Raw genomic sequence first — 17,500 nt, 5'->3', positions numbered from 1 at the left:
ATCCCAAAACCCAGAAAAACCCAACAAAACCACCAAAAACACCTAAAAACACATCAAAACACACCAAAACACACCAAACACCCAAAAACACCAAAATGCACCCTATAACCCCAAAAACCCACCAAAACCCACCAAAACCTCTTTAAAATCACTTAAAGGCATTCGAACTCTCTTTAGAACCCCCTCTAACACTAAAACCCACCAAAACCTCTTTAAAATCACTTAAAGGCATTCGAACTCTCTTTAGAACCCCCTCTAACACTAAAACCCACCAAAACCTCTTTAAAATCACTTATAGGCATTCGAACTCTCTTTTGGAACACCTTCTAACACCAAAACCCACCAAAACCTCTTTAAAATCACTTAAAGGCATTCGAACTCTCTTTAGAACCCCCTCTAACACTAAAACCCACCAAAACCTCTTTAAAATCACTTATAGGCATTCGAACTCTCTTTTGGAACACCCTCTAACACCAAAACACACCAAAACCTCTTTAAAATCACTTATAGGCATTCGAACTCTCTTTAGAACCCCCTCTAACACCAAAACCTCTTTAAAATCACTTAAAGGCATTCGAACTCTCTTTAGAAACCCCTCTAACACCAAAACCTCTTTAAAATCACTTATAGGCATTCGAACTCTCTTTAGAACCCCCTCTAACACCAAAACCCACCAAAACCTCTTTAAAATCACTTATAGACATTCGAACTCTCTTTAGAACCCCCCTCTAACACCAAAACACACCAAAACCTCTTTAAAATCACTTATAGGCATTCGAACTCTCTTTTGGAACCCCCTCTAACACCAAAACCCACCAAAACCTCTTTAAAATCACTTATAGGCATTCGAACTCTCTTTTGGAACCCCCTCTAACACCAAAACACACCAAAACCTCTTTAAAATCACTTATAGGCATTCGAACTCTCTTTAGAACCCCCTCTAACACCAAAACCCACCAAAACCTCTTTAAAATCACTTATAGGCATTCGAACTCTCTTTAGAACCCCCTCTAACACCAAAACACACCAAAACCTCTTTAAAATCACTTATAGGCATTCGAACTCTCTTTTGAACCCTAACAAAAACACACCAAAACCTCTTTAAAATCACTTATAGGCATTCGAACTCTCTTTAGAACTCCCTCTAACACCAAAACCTCTTTAAAATCACTTAAAGGCATTCGAACTCTCTTTAGAACCCTCTCTAACACCAAAACACACCAAAACCTCTTTAAAATCACTTATAGGCATTCGAACTCTCTTTAGAACCCCCTCTAACACCAAAACACACCAAAACCTCTTTAAAATCACGTATAGGCATTCGAACTCTCTTTAGGACCCCCTCTAACATCCTTTATACTTCTCCTTCACAGATGTTGGTGGTGAGAGAGGATTCAGACACGTTCGAGGCCTTTGTCACCCCGCCGATCCCAATCTACATGCAATTCTGGCTTTTTAACGTGACAAACCCAGAGGAGATACGTTATAACGGGGCTAAGCCAGTTCTAGAGGAGGTTGGCCCTTATACATATGAGTGAGTGTCTTTTAACGGGGTTTTGGAGTGTTTTTGTGGGTTTTGGGGGTTCTAAAGAGGGTTCGAATGCTTATAAGGGGTTTTTAAAGGGGTTTTGGTGTGTTTTGGGGGGTTTTGAGTGTGTTTTGAGGGTTTAGAGTGTGTTTTGTGTGTTTAAGGCTGTATTTTTGGAGTGTTTTACGAGTGTTTGTGGTGTTTTGGGTATGTTTTTGGGTGTTTTGGGTGTGTTTTGGGTGTTTTTGTGTGTGTGTTTGATGTGTTTTGGTGTGTTTTGATGTGTTCTGGTGTGTTTTGGTGTTTTGCGGGTGTTTTGGTGTTTGGGTGTGTTTTGGTGTGTTTTGATGTGTTTTGGTGTGTTTTGGTGTGTTTTGGTGTGTTTGGGTGTGTTTTAGGTGTGTTTTGTGTGTTTACTGTGTGTTTGTGTGTTTTGGGTGTGTTTGGTGTGTTTTGATGTGTTTTAGTGTGTTTTGGTGTGTTTTGGTGTGTGTTGGTGTGTTTGGGTGTGTTTTGTGTTTTGTGTGTTTGGTGTCTTTTAGTGTGTTTGGTGTGTTTAGTGTGTTTTGTGTGTTTGGTGTGTTTGGTGTTTGTGTGGTGTGTTTTGTGTGTGTTTGGTGTGTTTTTGTGTTTGGTGTGTTTGAGTGTGTGTGTTTTAGTGTGTTTGAGTGTGTTTTAGTGTGTTTTGGTGTGTTTTGGTGTGTTTGGGTGTGTTTTGGTGTGTTTTGATGTGTTTTGGGTGTGTTTTGGTGTGTTTGAGTGTGTTTGGTGTGTGTGTTTGTGTTTGTGTGTGTGTGTGTTTGGTGTTTTGGGTGTGTTTTGGTGTGTTTTGTGTGGTTTGGTGTGTTTTGGTGTGTTTTGTTGTGTTTTGAGTATGTTTTGATGTGTTTTTGGTGTGTTTTGGTGTGTTTTGGGTGTGTTTTGGTGTCTTTTGGGTGTGTTTTAGTGTGTTTTGATGTGTTTGAGTGTGTTTAGATGTTTTGATGTGTTTTGCTATATTTTGCTGTGTTTTGGATGCGCTTTAAAACCCAAAATTAACACCATTTATACCCCCACCCCACCACCACTACTACCACCACCACCACCAAAACAACAACTACTACCACTCCTACCACTACTACCACCACTACCACTACGACTGGCAGAGAGGTGCGGGTGAAGTATGCCTTTAACTGGACGACAGAGGGCAGTGTGTCTTACCTTCAGAACAAGAGTTACGTGTTTAGCCAAGAAATGTCTGGAGATCTGAGAGAAGACGACCTTATTACCAGCATCAATGTCCTGATGGTGGTGAGTACTGGGGGAGAGACGGGGGGTGTGTGTGTGGGGTGAGGAAGGAGAGACAGAGATAGTAGTAGTAGTAGTAGTAGTAGTAGTAGTAGTAGTAGTAGTAGTAGAGAGTGTGTTTTTTAAGATTTGTTGTGGGTTTCATGTTGGGTTGATGTTAAGAGTGTGTGTGTGTGTGTGTGTGTGTGTGTGTGTGTGTGTTCCCGTGTGTTTTTGTGGGATAATGTGCGTGCGTATGTGACCTTGGCGGCACACGCACACACACGCACACACACACACACACACGCATTACATAACAAACATTTCATAACAGGTTTTCCTTTTCCTCCTTATTTTCCCCTAAACACCCTAAAACACCACTAAACACCCTAAAATATCCCTTAAACACCCTTAAACACACCTTAAATACCCTATAACACCTTTAAATACCACAAACACCTCAAAATCCCACAAAACGCACCAAACACACAAAACACTCCAAAACACCTCAAAACCCCACAAAACACTAAAACACCACAAAACACACTTAAACACACCAATACACCTCAAAACCCCACATAACACACCAAAACACTGAAACCCAAAACACCACAAAACATCTCAAAACGTTCCACAAACACAAAACACCACAAAACACCACAAAACATCCCAAAACATTTACAAACCACACAAAAACACCCAAAACACCAAAACCAAAACACCTCAAACCCACAAAACACAAAAAACACCACAAAACACCCAACACCCACTAAACCCACAACAACACAAACACACAAACACACTTAAACACACCAAAACCCTCACCCCAAAACACCCCAAAACACCTCAAAACCCCACAAAACACACTAACACACACACAACACTTAAACACACCAAATACACCTCAAAACCCCACAAAACACACCAAAACACCCCAAAACATTTCTAAACCCCACAAAACACACCAAAACACCCCAAAACACTCCAAAACATCTCAAACCCCACAAAACACACTAAAACACCACAAAACATCTCTAAACCCACAAAACACTCCAAAAACACACCAAAAACACCACAAAACACACCAAAACACCTCATAACCTCACAAAACACACCAAAACACCACAAACACACCCAAAACACCACAAATCACCAAAAACACTCCATACACACCTTTCCACCACCTCTCCAACACCCTACACCCTCCTACACCCCTCCGCAGTCCCTAGCAGCGAAGGTCAGCACACTACATCCCCTCCTGCTAATCTTACTAGAAGTCGTCTTTCTGCGGTTCTCCGAGAAGCTGTTTATAAGGAGACAAGTTGGGGACCTACTGTTTAAAGGTTACCCACAGCCCCTCCTAGCCGAGATCACCAAGATTTTCGGTGATCCTATGGAGAATAAGGGGCGTTTTGGCATCTTCTACCCCGTGAGTATGTGTGTGAGTGTGTGTGAGTGTGTGGGAGAGCGAGGGAGAGGGAGAAGAGTCAGTGAGAGGTTTGCATTTGAGGATCGTTCTATTCTGCCACCACGAGTGTTTTCCAAGGCCACAGAGATGATTGGTGGGGTTTTTAAGAGTGTAGAACCCTAAAAACACTCTTAAAAACCCTTATCATTTCAACTAGAGCCTTTTAAAAGAGTGTTTCTCCAGTTAATAGTGCAGAAATGTTGTCACTCTGCCTCTAGAACCCTAAAAACACCCTTAAAAACCCTTATTACTTCAACTAGAGCCTTTTAAAAGAGTGTTTCTCCAGTTAATAGTGCAGAAATGTTGTCACTCTGCCTCTAGAACCCTAAAAACACCCTTAAAACCCTTATTACTTCAACTAGAGCCTTTTAAAAGAGTGTTTCTCCAGTTAATAGTGCAGAAATCTTGTCACTCTGCCTCTAGAACCCTAAAAACACCCTTAAAACCCTTATTACTTCAACTAGAGCCTTTTAAAAAGTGTTTCTCCAGTTAATAGTGCAGAAATCTTGTCACTCTGCCTCTAGAACCCTAAAACACCCTTAAAACCCTTATTACTTCAACTAGAGCCTTTTAAAAGAGTGTTTCTCCAGTTAATAGTGCAGAAATCTTGTCACTCTGCCTCTAGAACCCTAAAACACCCTTAAAACCCTTATTACTTCAACTAGAGCCTTTTAAAAGAGTGTTTCTCCAGTTAATAGTGCAGAAATCTTGTCACTCTGCCTCTAGAACCCTAAAACACCCTTAAAACCCTTATTACTTCAACTAGAGCCTTTTAAAAGAGTGTTTCTCCAGTTAATAGTGCAGAAATCTTGTCACTCTGCCTCTAGAACCCTAAAAACACCCTTAAAAACCCTTATTACTTCAACTAGAGCCTTTTAAAAGAGTGTTTCTCCAGTTAATAGTGCAGAAATCTTGTCACTCTGCCTCTAGAACCCTAAAACACCCTTAAAACCCTTATTACTTCAACTAGAGCCTTTTAAAAGAGTGTTTCTCCAGTTAATAGTGCAGAAATCTTGTCACTCTGCCTCTAGAACCCTAAAACACCCTTAAAACCCTTATTACTTCAACTAGAGCCTTTTAAAAGAGTGTTTCTCCAGTTAATAGTGCAGAAATCTTGTCACTCTGCCTCTAGAACCCTAAAAACACCCTTAAAAACCCTTATTACTTCAACTAGAGCCTTTTTAAAGAGTGTTTCTCCAGTTAATAGTGCAGAAATCTTGTCACTCTGCCTCTAGAACCCTAAAAACACCCTTAAAAACTCATGTCAATTTAAATAAAGCCTTTTGAAATAGTAGAGAGAGAGAGAGAGAGAGAGAGAGAGAGAGAGAGAGAGAGTGTGTGTATGAACTAACTAAAGAAGAAGAAGAAGAAGAGGAAGAAGAAGAAGAAGAAGAAGAAGAAGAAGAAGAATATATTTTACCCCTTCTTTTCCTCCATTCTTTTGTCTGTCTGTCTGTCTGTCTGTCTTCCTGTCTGTCTGTCTGTCTGTCTGTCTGTCTGTCTGTCTGTCCTCATTTTGCTTTTGTTGTTGTTGTTATTATTATTATTATTATTATTATTATTATTATTATTATTATTGCTTTTAACTAATTAATTTAACGTTTCTCTCTCTCTCTCTCTCTCTCTCTCTCTCTCTCTCTCTCTCTCTCTCTCTCTCTCTCTCTCTCTCAATTTTTCAACTAATCATACCTAACCAAACTCTCTCTCTCTCTCTCTCTCTCTCTCTCTCTCTCTCTCTCTCTCTCTCTCTCTCTCTCTCTCTCTCTCTCTCTCTCTCTCTCTCACGAACTCTCACTTCACGACAACCACCACCACCACTACCTCGGATGTAAACAAACCGACAACCACCATCACCACCCGAGCAGATAGCCAGCCATCTGTTTCAAGGGAGAGACGATCTTGTATCTGAGACCATATGGACGCAATTAGAGTCTTCCTTCGACCTTTTTGAGACCCACGAGGCAGGAGAGATATTATTCTATGGGTTCGAGTTGCCTCCATTCAATTTTGACTTCTCTGGCCTTGGGAATTTAGTGCCAGAGTTGGGTGACACTGAAGGCTGGAGCGGGACTCTAGCGGAAATCTTAGCAGGAATGGGCGCGAAAGAAATTCCTGACGTTATATTGGACAACAAATTAGCGCTACTGTTGGGGGTAAGACAGACAGAGAGTGTGTGTGTGTGTGTGTGTGTGTGTGTACAAGCATTATTAACACATTCACACACGAAAACACACACAAAAAACACCTCAAACACATCAAAACACATCAAAAACACACTTAACATACCCAAAACACCTCAAAACACACCAGAAACACCGAAAACACCTCAAAACACATCAAAAACACACTTAAAATACCCAAAACACTTCAAAAACACACTTAAACACTTAAACACTCAAAACACATAAAACACACTCAAAATACCCAAACACTCAAACACACTCAGAACACTCAAACACTCAAACACACCCAAAACATCTCAAACACACCAAAACATCTCAACAGTCAAACACACTAAAACCCAAAACACACCGAAAGTACATATGACACTTCAAACACACTCAAAGCCTTTAAACACACTTATACTCAAACACGCAAACATCTCAAACACCCCTAAAACACCAACAAATATTCTCATGATCCCATAAACATTTCCAAAGACACCAAACACATAAAACACCAAAACACCACAAACACACAAAACACCCAAAACACAAAACACACAAACACACACACACAAAACACACAAAACACACACAAAACACCAAAACACCCAAAACACACAACACAAACACACCACAAAACACACAAAACACACAAAACACACAAAAACACCACAAACACAAAAAACACCAAACACAAAACCACCACAAAACCACCACAAAACACCGCAAACACAAAACACAAAACACAAAAACACCCAAAAACACACCCAAAACTCCACAAAAACACACAAAACCACCCCATGCAAAAACACCCAAAACCACCACAAACGCGCATTTATGATCACCACACCGCCCCAGTAACACACCCCGTCTCTACCCCGGTAAGGTGAACAACACCAACGACAAGGTGTACACAGTGAAGACAGGGGCGGATGGCATGGATGACTTCATGAACATACAATTTTGGAATGGATCCTCTTCTCTGCACTACTGGCAAGGCAATGGCTCCGAGTATTGCAATATGATTAATGGCACGGACGGCTCACAGTACCCGCCCAGGCTCACTCGAAGCTCCGTACTGCGCATCTACACCTCTGAACTCTGCAGGTAAGCGTGTTTGAAGGGTTTTAGGGTGTTTTTAAGGGTGTTTTGAAGAGTGTTTGGATGGTTTGTAAATTTTATAGGGGTTTTGGGTGTGTTTTTAAGGGTGTTTTAAGGGTGTTTTGGTGTTTTGAAGAGTGTTTGGATGGTTTGAAAATGTTTGTAGGGTTTTGGGTGTTTTTAAGGGTGTTTTGGTGTTTTGAAGAGTGTTTGGATGGTTTGTAAATGTTTGTAGGGGTTTTGGGTGTTTTAAGGGTGTTTTGGGTGTTTTGAAGTGTTTGGATGGTTTCAAAATGTTTATAGGTGTTTTGGGTGTGTTTTTAGGGTGTTTTGGGTGTTTTGTAGAGTGTTTGGATGGTTTGAAAATGTTTGTAGGGTTTGGGTGTTTTTGGGTGTTTTTAAGTGTTTTGGGTGTTTTAAAGTGTTTTTTTTTAAAACTGTGTGTGTAAGTGTTTTAAGGGTGGTTTGGGTGTTTTCATGAATGTTTTGTGTGTTTTTAAGAGTGTTTGGATAGTTTGAAAATGTTTATAGAGGTTTTGGGTGTTTTTAAGGGTGTTTTTAAGGGTGTTTTGGGTGTTTTGAAGAGTGTTTGGATGGTTTGTAAATGTTTGTAAGGGTTTTGGGTGTTTTTAAGGGTGTTTTAAGGGTGTTTTGGTGTTTTGAAGTGTTTGGATGGTTTGAAAATGTTTGTAGGGGTTCTGGGTGTTTTTAAGGGTGTTTTAAGGGTGTTTTGGTGTTTTGAAGAGTGTTTGGATGGTTTGAAAATGTTTATAGGGGTTTTGGGTGTGTTTTAAGGGTTTTGGGTGTTTTTAAGGGTGTTTTGGGTGTTTTGAAGAGTGTTTGGATGGTTTGAAAATGTTTGTAGGGGTTTGGGTGTGTTTTAAGGGTGTTTTGGGTGTTTGTAAGGGTGTTTTGGGTGTTTTTAAGAGTGTTTGGATGGTTTGAAAATGTTTGTAGGGGTTTTGGGTGTGTTTTAAGGGTGTTTTGAGTGTTTTTAAGAGTGTTTTGGGTGTTTTTAAAAGTGTTTTGTGTGTTTAGAGTGTTTTAAGAGTGGTTTAGGTGTTTTCATGAGTGTTTTATGTGTTTTTAAGAGTGTTTGGATAGTTTGAAAATGTTTATAGGGGTTTTGGGTGTGTTTTAAGGATTTGAGGGTGTTTTTAAGGGTGTTTTGGGTGTTTTGAAGAGTGTTTGGATGGTTTGAAAATGTTTGTAGGGGTTTTGGGTGTTTTTAAGGGTTTTGGGTGTTTTGGGTGTTTTGAAGAGTGTTTGGATGGTTTGAAAATGTTTGTAGGGGTTTTGGGTGTTTTAGGTGTTTTGGGTGGGTGTTTTGGGTGTTTTGAAGAGTGTTTGGATGGTTTGTAAATGTTTTTAGGGTTTTGGGTGTGTTTTTGGGGTGTTTTGGGTGTTTTGAAGAGTGTTTAGATGGTTTGAAAATGTTTATAGGGGTTTTGGGTGTTATTTAAGGATTTTAGGGTGTTTTTAAGGGTGTTTTGGGTGTTTTTAAGAGTGTTTGGATGGTTTGAAAATGTTTGTAGGGGTTTTGGGTGTTTTTTAAGGTTGTTTTGGGTGTTTTTAAGGGTGTTTTGGGTGTTTTTAACCTCAAACAAAACTCTGCAGGTAAGCGTGTTTGAAGGGTTTTAGGGTGTTTTTAAGGGTGTTTTGGGTGTTTTTAAGAGTGTTTGGATGGTTTGAAAATGCTTATAGGTGTTTTGGGTGTGTTTTAAGGGTGTTTTGGGTGTTTTTAAGAGTGTTTGGATGGTTTGAAAATGTTTGTACGGGTTTTGGTTGTGTTTGTAGGTTTTGGGTGTTTTTAAGGGTGTTTTGGGTGTTTTTAAGAGTGTTTTGTGTGTTTAGAGTGTTTCAAGGGTGTTTTGGGTGTTTTCATGAGTGTTTTGTGTGTTTTTAAGAGTGTTTGGATGGTTTGAAAATATTTTAAGTGTTTTGGGCGTGTTTTAAGGGTGTTTAGGGTGTTTTTAAGGATGTTTTAGGTGTTTTGAAGAGTGTTTGGATGGTTTGAAAATGTTTATAGGGGTTTTGGGTGTGTTTTTAGGGTGTTTTTAAGAGTGTTTGGATGGTTTGAAAATGTTTATTGGGGTTTTGGGTATGTTTGAAGGGTTTTAGGGTGTTTTGGGTGTTTTTAAGAGTGTTTGGATGGTTTTATAATGTTTATAAGTGTTTTGGGCGTGTTTTAAGGGTGTTTTGGGTGTTTTAAGGGTGTTTTGGGTGTTTTGAAGAGTGTTTGGATGGTTTGAAAATATTTATAGGTATTTTAGGCGTGTTTGAAGGGTTTTAGGGTGTTTTAAGGGTGTTTTGGGTGTTCTTAAGGGTGTTTTGGGTGTTTTTAAGAGTGTTTTGTGTGTTTAGGGTGTTTTAAGGGTGTTTTGTGTGTATTTAAGAGTGTTTGAATAGTTTAAAACGTTTATAAGTGTTTTGGGTGTGTTTGAAGGGTTTCAGGATGTTTTGGGTGTTTCTAAGGGTGTTTTGGGTGTTTTTAAGAGTGTTTGGATAGTTTAAACAGGCTTATAGTGTTTTGGCCGTGTTTGAAGGGTTTTAAGGGTGTTTTGGGTGTTTTAAAGAGTGTTTGGATGGTTTTAAAATGTTTATAGGTGTGTTTAGGGTGTTTTGCGTGTTTTTAAGGGTGTTTTGGGTGTTTTTAAGAGTGTTTGGATGGTTTAAAACGTTTATAGATGTTTTGTGTGTTTTAAGAGTGTTTTGTGTGTTTAGGGTGTTTTGGGTGTTTTTAAGGGTGTTTTGTGTGTTTTTAATAGTGTTTGGATAGTTTAAAAACGTTTTTAGGTGTTTTGGGCGTGTTTGAAGGGTTTTAGGGTGTTTTAAGGGTGGTTTGGGTGTTTTTAAGGGTGTTTTGGGTGTTTTAAAAGTGTTTGGATGTTTTAAGAGTGTTTTGGGAGGTTTAAAAGCGTTTTTAGGTGCTTTGGAGTATTTTGGTGTGTTTTAAAGAGTGTTTGGGTGTTTTTAAGAGTATTTCGAGTGTTTTAGGAGATTTTAAAGGTGTTTATAATGCGTCCGCCCAGACTCACTCCATATTGCCCAGAACTCTGCAGGTGTGTGTGTTTGAAGGGTGTTTGACTCTATTTAAGTGTTTTTTGGGTGTTTTTAAGAGCGTTTCGTGTGTTTTTAAGAGTGTTTGGATAGTTTTAAAGCGTTGTTAGATGTTTTTGAGCATTTTGGGGTGTTTTAAGGGTGTTTTGGAATGTTTTTAAGAGTGTTTGGGAGGTGTTAAAGAGTTTAATGTGTTTTTTGGTGTTTTAAAGCGCATCTAAGAACATAAGAAGGGGCTGGAGGCTATGGTGTGAGGTCTATACGAGGCAGTCCCAGTGTGCTTAATCTACCTAATTCTCTCTCTCTCTTCCCCATCCATGACCTTATCTAACCTTCTTTCAAAGCTCCCTATTGCCTCACCCCTGACCACATGACCACTGGGACCGCTCCACTCATCAGCCACTCTGTAGGAAAGCCACTTCCTTCACATTTCCTTCCTAAACCTCAATTGTTTTAAGTTTCAACCCATTATTTCTTGTTCTGTCCCCGCTAATGGTCCTAAGAACATTCAGGTCCCTTTTGTCAACACCCTTATACCCTTATACGTCTCTCGAAGGAATGCAGATTGAGTTCCTTCAGTCTCTCTTCATAGGGAATATCCTTCATTCTCTGGATCCTTTTTGTCACCTCAGAACTATTAAGGGGTTTTAGGGTTTTAGAAGGTGTTTAGGGGTTTTAGAAGGTGTTTAGGGGTTTTAGAAGGTGTTTAGGGGTTTTAGAAGGTGTTTAGGGGTTTTAGAAGGTGTTTAGGGAGGTTTTATGGCGTTTTAAGGTGTTTTGTAGCAGTTTTGAGGTGTTTGGAAGCATTATTGGTGTTTCCTTTGTCAACACCCTTACACCACTTCGATATCAGGTCTCCTCTTAACCTACGTCTCTCTAAGGAATGCAGATTGAGTTCCTTCAGTCTCTCTTCATAGGGAATATCCTTCATCCTTTGTATCCTATTAGTCACCTCAGAACTCTGCAGGTGTGTGTATCAAGGGTGTTTTAGGGGTTTTAGAAGGTGTTTAGGGGGTTTTATAGCGTTTTAAGGTGTTTTGTACCAGTTTTAGGGTGTTTCGAAGCATTATTGGTGTGTTTTATAAAGTGCTTAGGTGTTTTAAAGGAATTGGAATGTTTTAGGGGGTTTTAAGCTTTTTATTGGTGATTTTAAGGGTGTTTCGAGTGTTTTTAGGTGTTTTTAAGAGTTTAGTGTGTTTTTAGATGTTTAAAGCGCATTTATACGTCAGAACTCTGCAGTTAAGCGTGTTTGAAGAATTTTAAGGTGTTTTAAGAGTGTTTGGGTATTTTAAGTGTTTTGGGGATTTTAAAGCATTTTTAGGTGTTTTAAAGCATTTTTAGGGAGTTTTAAAGTGTTTTGTGTGTTTTAGGGTGTTTTAATGAGCTTCCAGATGTTTTTAGGTGTTTTAAAGCGTTTTTTTGGAGTGTTTTTAAGAGTGTTTTGAGATTTTTAAGGCTGTCCGGGTGTTTTTATGTATTTTAAAGTGTTTTAGGCGTTTTAAAGCATTTCTAGGGTGTTTTAAAGCGTTTTGGGAATGATTTTAAGATTGTTTAGGAATTTAAAGTGTTTTTGGGGTGTTTTTAATGGTGTCTGGGTGGTTTCAAGAGTGATTGGCGTTTTAAGAGTGTTTTTTAGAATGTTTGTGTGTTTTTAAGGGTGTTTTGGGATGTTTGGGTGTTTTTAGAGGGTTTGGGTGTTTCTCAGGATGTTTTTTTAGAGTGTTTGGGTGTTTTTAAGGGTGTTTGGGTGTTTTAAGGGTGTTTTTAGAGTGTTTGGGTGTTTGGGTGTTTTAAGTGTTTGGGTGTTTGGGTGTTTTAAGGGGTGTTTTAGAGTGTTTTGGAGGTGTGGGTGTTTGGGTGTTTTAAGGGTGTTTTTAAAGTGTTTGGGTGTTTTTAAGGGTGTTTTTGGAGTGTTTGGGTGTTTTAAGTGTGTTTTTAAAGTGTTTGGGTGTTTTAAGGATATTTTTACGGTATTTTTGGTGTTTTAGGTGTTTTTAAGTATTTTAGGGCACTTTAAAGATGTTTAGGGTCTTTTTTTAAGAATTTAAGAGTGTGTTTAAGGATTTTGATGTTGTTTTTGAGTGTTTTAAGGGTGTTTTTAAATGTTTCAAGTGTGTTTTTAAGGGTGTTTGGGTATTTTAGGGTGTTTTAAAGGGTGTTTGACGTTTTAAGGCTGTTTTAAGGCGTTATTTGGGTGATTTGGGGTGTTTTGAGAGTATTTTAGGGATTTTAAGGGTGTTGTAGGAATTTTAATGATGTTTTTAAATGTCTTAAGGACGTTTAAAGGCATTTCCAGTAATTTTTCAAGATTTTAAGGGTGTTTTAAGGAATCTCAGAGCGTTTTAAGAATTTTAAAGATATTTTAAGGATTTTAAGGGTTTCAAATTTTTTGTTTTAAAGATTTTAAGTGTTTCAAGGATTTTAAGGGTGTTTTAAGTAGCTGAAGGATGTTTTAGGGATTTTAAGAGTGTTTTAAGTATTTTAAGGGCGTTTTAGGTATTTTAAGGGTGTTTTAAGTATTTTAAGGCCGTTTTAGGTATTTTGAGAGTGTTTTAAGTATTTTAAGGCTGTTTTAGGTATTTTAAGGGTGTTTTAAGTATTTTAAGAGGTTTAGGTATTTTGGGTGGTGTTTTAAGTATTTTAAGGCTGTTTTAGGTATTTTAAGAGTGTTTTAAGTATTTTAAGGCCGTTTTAGGTATTTTGAGTGTTTTAAGTATTTTAAGGCTGTTTTAGGTATTTTAAGGGTGTTTTAAGTATTTTAAGGACGTTTTAGGTATTTTAAGGGTGTTTTAAGTATTTTAAGGCTGTTTTAGGTATTTTAAGAGTGTTTTAAGTATTTTAAGGCCGTTTTAGGTATTTTAAGGGGTTTTAAGTATTTTAAGGCCGTTTAGGTATTTTAAGGGTGTTTTAAGTATTTCAAGGACAGTTTAGGGATTTTAAGAATGTTTTAAGTATTTCAAGGGCGTTTTAGGTATTTTAAGGGTGTGTTAGGTATTTTAAGGGCGTTTTAGGTATTTTAAGGAAGGGTGTTTTAAGTATTTTAAGGCCGTTTTAGGTATGTTAAGAGTGTTTTAAGTATTTTAAGGCCGTTTTAGGTATTTTAAGGGTATTTTAAGTATTTTAAGGCCGTTTTAGGTATTTTAAGTATTTCAAGGAAAATTTAGGGATTTTAAGAATGTTTTAAGTAATTCAAGGTTACTTTGGGATTTTTAAGAATGTTTTAAGTATTTTAAGGCTGTTTTAGGTATTTTAAAGGGTGTTTTTAAATGTCTTAAGAAAATTTAAAGTCATTTGCATTCATTTTTCATAAGTTTTAAGGCTGTTTTTAAAGACCTGTGGCTGTTATTATTTTTTTTAGAATTTTAAGATCATTTTAAAGATTTAGGGATTTTTAAAGGCATTTTTTTAAAAATTTGAGGACATTGCACCGTGTTTTCATCCCCAGATCGCTGTACTTGACCTACGAGAAGGATTTGTACCACCACGGCATCCCTGTGTACCGCTACATACCGCCCAGGGAGGTGCTGGAGGACCCTGAGATAAACCACGACAACCTGTGCTACTGTTACCCAGACCGTGACAGCTGCCTTGGCGCCGGGATGCTCAATTTGCAGCCCTGTCTTGGTGGGTACTGCAGTGTTAGGGGTGATTTGAGGTGTTTTGGGGGTATTTGAAGTGTTTTGGGGTGGTTTTGAGGTGTTTGAGGTGAGGTGTTTTTGGTTTGGTGTTTGGGTGGTTTGGTGTTTTAGGTGTTTGGGTTAGGGGGTATTTGAGGTGTTTTGGTGGGATGGTGTTTGGGGGTATTTGGGTTGTTTTAGGTGTATTTTGGGAGTATTTGGGGTGTTTGTATTTGGTGGTTTTGGGGTATTTGGGGTGTTTGGGAGTATTTGTGGTGTTTTTAGGTGTTTTGGGGTGTTTTAGGTGTTTTGGGGTGTTTTAGGGTGTTTTAGGATGTATTGGGGTGATTTTGGGGTGTTTTAGGGTAGTTTAGGGTGTTTTGTGGTGTAGCAATAGTGTGGTGGGGTGTGGTAGGATGTGGTGGAGGTGCTGGAGGACCCTGAGATAAACCACGACAACCTGTGCTACTGTTACCCAGACCGTGACAGCTGCCTTGGCGCCGGGATGCTCAATTTGCAGCCCTGTCTTGGTGAGTGCTGCGGTGTTAGGGTTTTGGGGTGTTGTGAGGGGATTTGAAGTGTTTTGGGGGTATTTGAGGTGGTTTTGAGGTGTTTTGGGGGTATTTGGGGTGGTTTTAAGGTGTTTTGGGAGTATTTGGGGTGTTTTTGAGGTGTATTTGGGGTGGGTGTTTAGGGGTATTTGGGATGGTTTGGGGTGTTGTGAGGATTTGGGGTGTTTTGGGGTGTTTTAAGTGTTTTTGGGAGGTATTTGAGGTGTTTTGGGGTGTATTTGGGAGTATTTGAGATGGTTTGAGGTGTTTTGGGGGGTATTTGGGAGTATTTGGGGTGTTTTTGAGGTGTTTTTGGGTGTTTTAGGTGTTTTTGGGGTGTTTTAGGATGTTTTGGGGTGATTTTGAGGTGTTTTAGGGTGTTTAGGGTGTTTTGTGGTGTAGCAATAGTGTGGTGGGTAGCAATAGTGTGGTAGGATGTGGTGGAGGTGCTGGAGGACCCTGAGATAAACCACGACAACCTGTGCTACTGTTACCCAGACCGTGACAGCTGCCTTGGCGCCGGGATGCTCAATTTGCAGCCCTGTCTTGGTGGGTACTGCAGTGTTAGGGGTTTTTGGGGGTGTTGTGAGGGGATTTGAAGTGTTTTGGGGTGGTTTTGAGGTGTTTTGGTGGTGTTTGGGGCGTAATTGGGGTGGTTTTGAGGTGTTTTGGGAGTATTTGGGGTGTTTTAAGGTGTTTGGTGGTGTTTGGGGGTGTTTGGGGTGGTTTGGGGTGTTTGAGAGTATTTGAAGTGTTTGAAGTGGTTTGTATTGTTTTGGTGTTTTTAGGTGTTTTGGGGTGTTTTAGGATGTATTGGGGTTATTTTGGGGTGTGTTAGGGTAGTTTAGCGGGTTTTTGGGGTGTAGCAATAGTGTGGTGGGGTGTGGTAGGATGTGGTGGAGGTGCCTTCCAATCTTCGTATGTGCGTTACCTGTCGGTCTAAGATGGCCCCACAGTCTGACCTCACTCTTCCACTCCTTCCCTCTGCTCCACTCTCCTTCCACTCCACTCCCTCTCGCTCCGCCTCTTCCTCCTCTTTTACAACTAGCCATGTGCCAAATCAACCTTCGTACATGCGTCTCTCTCTTATTTATCATCCATGTGGTGTTTGAAAGTGATATTTGATGTATTGCGTGTATAGTGAAGGAAGTTACATAGTACAATGACTGTCTATGTTTACGATGATAACGGTTTTTGGGTAAATTCTATGGCATGTGGCACCGTTTTTTTCCCATGGTGCCACGTTGGTGGTGGTGGTGGTGGTGGTGCAAGGGGTTTTCTGAAAGTTTGAGAGAAAATGGACCAAAGACTAAGGCGCCGGAGTATTACTTATTATTATTCATTTCGACTTTTTTCCACACTAAATAATAATAATATTAATAATAATAATAATAATAATAATAATGATGATAATTACAGAGAGAGAGAGAGAGAGAGAGAGATTAACAGATGGGTGGTGGGTCGGTACTTAATCTGATAATTGGGAGTTGAACTGGCAGGTTCGCACTCATGGGAATTCCAGAATGTGTCCTGCCCTGAACGGACTTCATAGAGTGGGAAGACTATACTATACCGCCACTGTCATCTCCCCATCCTCCTCCTCCTCCTCTCCCTCCTCTCGTGCCCTGTCCTCCTCCTCCTCCTCCTCCTCCTCCTCCTCCTTCTCCTCCTGTCTCTCTTATCTGTAGCCAGTTAGAAGTAGTTACCAAACAGCCTCGAAAGGATCAACAGGTCTGTTGCTGTTTGGCTTTCCTTTGTATTCCTTTGTATTCCTCCTCCTCCTCCTCCTCCTTCTCCTCACGTGCCTCTACTTCTGCCTTCTCTTCCCTTGCTGCCTCCATCCCTGCTACCTCCACTCCTGTCACCTCCTCCTCCTCCTCCTCCTCCTCCTCCTCCTCCTCCTCCTCCTTTCTCTCCTACTTATCCTTTCCCCTATCTTCCTCCTCCTCCTACTTCTCCTCCTCCTCTTCCTCATCCTCCTCCTCCTCCTCCTCCTACTTCTCATTTTCCTTATCTTCCTCCTCCTCCTCCTCCTCTCCTCCTCTACCTTCACCACTATCAGACGTGGTGCAAACAAGCAAACCACAATAAAACGACCATTGCCTCTGTCTACATCAAATCGTTACGAAATTCTCAGCGACCCAACCATTCATGACGAGGACACCAAACTGATTGGCGATTCTCTGGTCCCAAACCAAATAGTTGAGTTTTGCTCGCGAGCCCCCAGAGACAGAAAAAGACACTGCATTCCTGGCGGTAGGATCGATGACATCACTGGCGCATTTGATGAGCTGACAAATGATTCAACCGAAAACACATTGTTCCTCATACACGCCGGGACGAATGACATACAGAGCACCAGATCAGAGGCCCTTCTTGAAAAATATCGTAAGATGATCAACAAATACAAAACATAATCGAATAATATCATCATCTCTGGTATCCTCCCCAGAATTAATGCTGCCAGTTCTTTCTACAACAAAGCATTCAGCATTAATTCTCGTCTCAGCAATCTCTGCAAAGAAGAGGGGGTAGATTTCTATGGAACCACTTCTACGATCACAAATTCTGGGGCGTCTTTTCAATGAAGCGGTAACTGCCCATAAATCAAAAAACGTGAGTCAAGCACCAACAACAGGGATGACATAAACAATGAAAGCGAAACTGCCCCATCTGAGCGTAATGCCTTAAAGTTTTGTTACATTAATGCGCGCAGTATAAGAAACAAATTTGAGGATCTAGAG

At 39.8% G+C, this 17,500-nt stretch overlaps 1 protein-coding gene across 4 annotated transcripts in view; it reads left to right on the top strand.

Annotated features, from left to right (window-relative positions):
• LOC123501728 (lysosome membrane protein 2-like) overlaps positions 1–17,500 on the top strand; it is a 33,222-nt gene that overhangs the window by 6,006 nt on the left and 9,716 nt on the right. For 2 of the 4 annotated variants that reach the window (XM_045250736.1, XM_045250744.1), the window contains exons 3-7: positions 1,374–1,534; positions 2,674–2,818; positions 6,128–6,415; positions 7,314–7,534; positions 14,034–14,212. In XM_045250736.1, the coding sequence (XP_045106671.1) occupies positions 1,374–1,534; positions 2,674–2,818; positions 6,128–6,415; positions 7,314–7,534; positions 14,034–14,212 (994 nt within the window). Of the gene's footprint in view, positions 1–1,373; positions 1,535–2,673; positions 2,819–4,016; positions 4,224–6,127; positions 6,416–7,313; positions 7,535–14,033; positions 14,213–17,500 lie in introns of all 4 variants that reach the window. The other 2 variants (XM_045250740.1, XM_045250749.1) reach the window with 2 other exon arrangements.

This window comes from Portunus trituberculatus, chromosome 2 (assembly GCF_017591435.1).
Source record: "Portunus trituberculatus isolate SZX2019 chromosome 2, ASM1759143v1, whole genome shotgun sequence".
In the NCBI taxonomy this organism is placed as follows: Eukaryota; Metazoa; Arthropoda; class Malacostraca; order Decapoda; family Portunidae; genus Portunus; species Portunus trituberculatus.
The sequence above is the reverse complement of the archived record's forward strand: the minus strand, read 5'-3'. Positions and strand labels throughout refer to the sequence as shown.